This window comes from Aplysia californica, unplaced genomic scaffold (assembly GCF_000002075.1).
Source record: "Aplysia californica isolate F4 #8 unplaced genomic scaffold, AplCal3.0 scaffold00023, whole genome shotgun sequence".
Classification (NCBI taxonomy): domain Eukaryota; kingdom Metazoa; phylum Mollusca; class Gastropoda; order Aplysiida; family Aplysiidae; genus Aplysia; species Aplysia californica.
Genome location: NW_004797293.1, coordinates 1,178,203 through 1,181,682, shown reverse-complemented (window position 1 = coordinate 1,181,682; position 3,480 = coordinate 1,178,203). Strand labels below are relative to the sequence as shown.

General features: G+C 40.8%; 1 protein-coding gene across 2 annotated transcripts in view; it reads right to left on the bottom strand.

Moving 5' to 3' along the window:
• The window catches only part of LOC101858831, a 25,565-nt gene that overhangs the window by 7,046 nt on the left and 15,039 nt on the right, over positions 1-3,480 (bottom strand). For both annotated transcript variants that reach the window (XM_005090898.2, XM_013088361.1), the window contains one exon: positions 1,514-1,731. In XM_005090898.2, coding sequence (XP_005090955.1) covers positions 1,514-1,731 — 218 coding nt within the window. The remainder of the gene's footprint in view (positions 1-1,513; positions 1,732-3,480) is intronic.

Sequence of the window (3,480 nt, the reverse complement as noted above, 5' to 3'; positions counted from 1 at the left end):
ATAATAATACATGTAATAATAGATATTTGTACAGCCCAAATCCCCGCTCAACAGCAATTGGCTGTATGCGTTTTACAATCTGTAATATCATTGCCCCAGCAAACCTGAAAGCATTTTAAAAACAATCTCAACTACCTGGTAAGCATACAGTGCAAGAAGCCATTTTATAGGCGTTAAAAAATATAACATACTGACGGGACCTTTCGCTGTCTATGGCCAGCCTTTACCAATGACGCAACATCAGACCTGAGCTTCGAACCCTCGAAGCCACAACTTTACTATTAGGAGTCCGATCACCCAACCACTAGACTACAGACACCACATAGTCAGTCTTATTGTTTGCCTGTATGCCAACTGCCTGTTAGTTTGACTGTTACTCTCTTGTACTTTACTTTCACTTTTTCCTTCCTGTGGTATCCTTAGAATGTCGGTCCGGTGCTGGGTGTGTGGCGTCTTCGATAGAAATGTTATATTCTTCTAGGACCTTCTTAACCCCATCCAGCCAGGTCTTTCTTGGTCTTCCTCTTGATTTGATGCCGGATTCTCAGGTGTTGTAAGCTCTAGCCGCTTGTTGTTTCTATGGCAGTCTGGTTAGATGTCCAAATCATTTGACTCGTGGACCCGCTATGTTCGTTTCTTTTGCGGTCTCTTCTGGTGACATTAATGGTATTGCGGAGACATCTCATTCGGCGTGCATTGATTTTTCTTTCTTGTGCCTTGTTTAGAAACCATGTTTGGCACTGGTATGTTAAGGTTGGTATACAGATACTATTGATGAGCCGGGATTTCACTTCGGTTAGGATGTTCGAGTGACTGAGCAGCGGTGCTAGCTGGTAGGTCACTGTATTTGCCGTCATAGTTTTTGTTTCTATTTCTTTGTCCATACGCCCATCTTGTGTGAAGATGCTTCCCAAATATTTAATTTCCCCTACTTGTTGGAGTTGTCTTCCGTCAGTAAGGATGTTGAGCTTCTCTGGGTTTCTGCTGACCTTCATAACTTCTGTTTTTGAATTGGAGATTTTCATGCATAGGTGTTTACAATCCTCATTTAGTTTTGTGGTGTGTTTTTGTAATTCCTCTTCATCTGTATTTAAATTATACTTTGATCAGCAGCAAATAGAAGCTCGCTCAGTTCAGTGATGTTGTCATTTGCTGCTTTCGCGATCTTATCCATGTAAGTGAAGAAGAAAAGCGGAGAGAGAACACACCCTTGTCTCACTCCAGACCTGATGGGGAACCGGTCCGATAGTCTTTCAGTTGATCTTACGGCACACAAGCGGTTTTTATAAAGTGCCGTGATATACCCCAGCAATTGTCCTGTTGCACCATATTCCTCTGAGACTTCTCAAAGTTGACATCTATTTACCCGGTCGAACGCCTTTTCCTGGTCCACGAAGAGTTACTATGTTGTAACACCTCTAATCGCCAACATCTACATAACCTAATTGTGTTTCAAGTGCTGTAAAGACGCCTACCAAAATTATTTTTAAAAAACACAAGTAAGACAACTCACCTAACAGCCTTGACAATCGCAGTCTCCAGCATCATGGTCACCGTGTTGTACACAGCTCTGCGTCCGTCGAGATCTGCGCCTGTCAGCTTGTATTGCTTGCAGTAAGTGGGGAAGTCGAAGGTATGGGGTCTTTTCTCCGGGTCGTGGGACTGGCAGGCTTTGTGACACACAGACAGGAGATATTCCAGCTCTTCAGGGTCGATGGTGTTTGTGTCGTGCTGGGAATGAAAGAGAGATAGTAAGAATACACGTGTCACGACGCACTGGAATCAGGCGCTCGTCAATTTTGGGGATATATGGTTATTGTTTATTTGCCTTCCTTTTGGTGAAAAAAATATCAATCGATCTTGAACAGAAGTCGAAATATCTGGATCGAAGGAGGTCACGGTAGCCTGGTTTCAGATGTAAAATAGTTGGAAAAAAATGGCCGCCAAAGTTAGATAAGTTCCATAGCCTGAAGGTCCTTGGAAACTGAAAATTTACATACGTTGTGCCTTTAATCAATGTTTTCAGTAAATTCCGCACAAGCAAAAAATTCTAAATGGACATAAACGGTGTTGAGCCAAAAAAAAAGAAAGAAAATTAGAAGAAAAAAAACGCCCATAGGCCCCTCAAAAAGCCGATTTCTTTGATTTCATTCTTTTGATGAGCACCAAATTTCACCAGGATGCCTCACATATTACGTGTGTCGTCATCGTCGTGTAGGATGGAGGAGCAGCTATGGCACGGTGCTGCCTGCAATGATGCCTACTATTCTCTAACCAAGTCAGCAAGTCAGTGAGTATGTGTGTCGTCGTGGTAAACTCAGGCATTCGTCAAAATAATGTTGTTGTTATTGTTGTTGTTGCTGTTGTTGTTGTTGTTGTTGTTGTTGTTGTTGTTGTAATGTTGTTGTTGTTGTTGTTGTTGTTGTTGTTGTTGTTGTTGTTTGGGGGGGGGGCTCAACACCTCTTATGACAATCTCAGAATTTCGTTTCTGTTCGGATCTAACTGATTAAAATTAAGATATGAAACGGAACAGCTCAGAAGGAAGATACAATTACACGATCGCTAAGCATCGCGCAGCGCAAGACTGCGCCGATCGGTAAACTGCGCGGAACATAGTAATTTAGAGAACATTTAAAGAACATTTTATCTCCTCCCCCCTTGCCCCATTCCACCCCACCCATCCCCCACCCCCATAAACTGTAACAGTACAATGATCAAGCTGTTTGTATGCTACTAGTGGAAGAGATGTAAGTTTAACGACGTGGTGGAATCAGACGATCGTCAATTTTTGGGCACAGGAAGTTATTATCTATTGGTTTTATCTAAAAGCATGTTATTTGTCTTGTTTTTGTTAATGAATAAAATACCCATCTATCTTGAATAGGAGTCGAGACATTTGCAAAGGAGGGAGGTGAGAAGCTACCAGTGTCAGAGGTAAAAATAGATAAAAAATGAACGCCAAGGTTCGGTGTCGTTCAGTGTAATTGGAAACTGCAAATTTACATGTGTGTGCCTTTGATCAATGTTTTTCCGTAAAACCCACATAGAAATGCGTTTTATAATGAAAATGAAAGGTGTTGAATTTAAAAAAAATTAAATAAAAATTGCCCTAGGGTTGAAAAAATGTCGGTGTCTTCGAATTGATCATTTTGACGAGCGCCTGATTTCACCACGATGCCAAAAATAATATAAGTGTCACATAAACGTCCCAGGTTGCTCAGGTTGCCGCTTTTATAGAAATTATGGTCCGTGCAGAAAATGTTAATCAAAAATATAAATAAAAAATAGTAAATGCTTGTGGCGGACTTGAAATATAAATAAAAAAGAGAAAAATAGGTAGAATGCCAAGACAATGGCACTATCATTCCAAAAATGTTTTGAACAAAAAGAAGGGAGAGAAAGAAATTACAGCTGGATTTCCAAATGGGGAAGAGATATTTCTTTACAAGTTTGAATACCTGAATTTGCTGAAATCCACC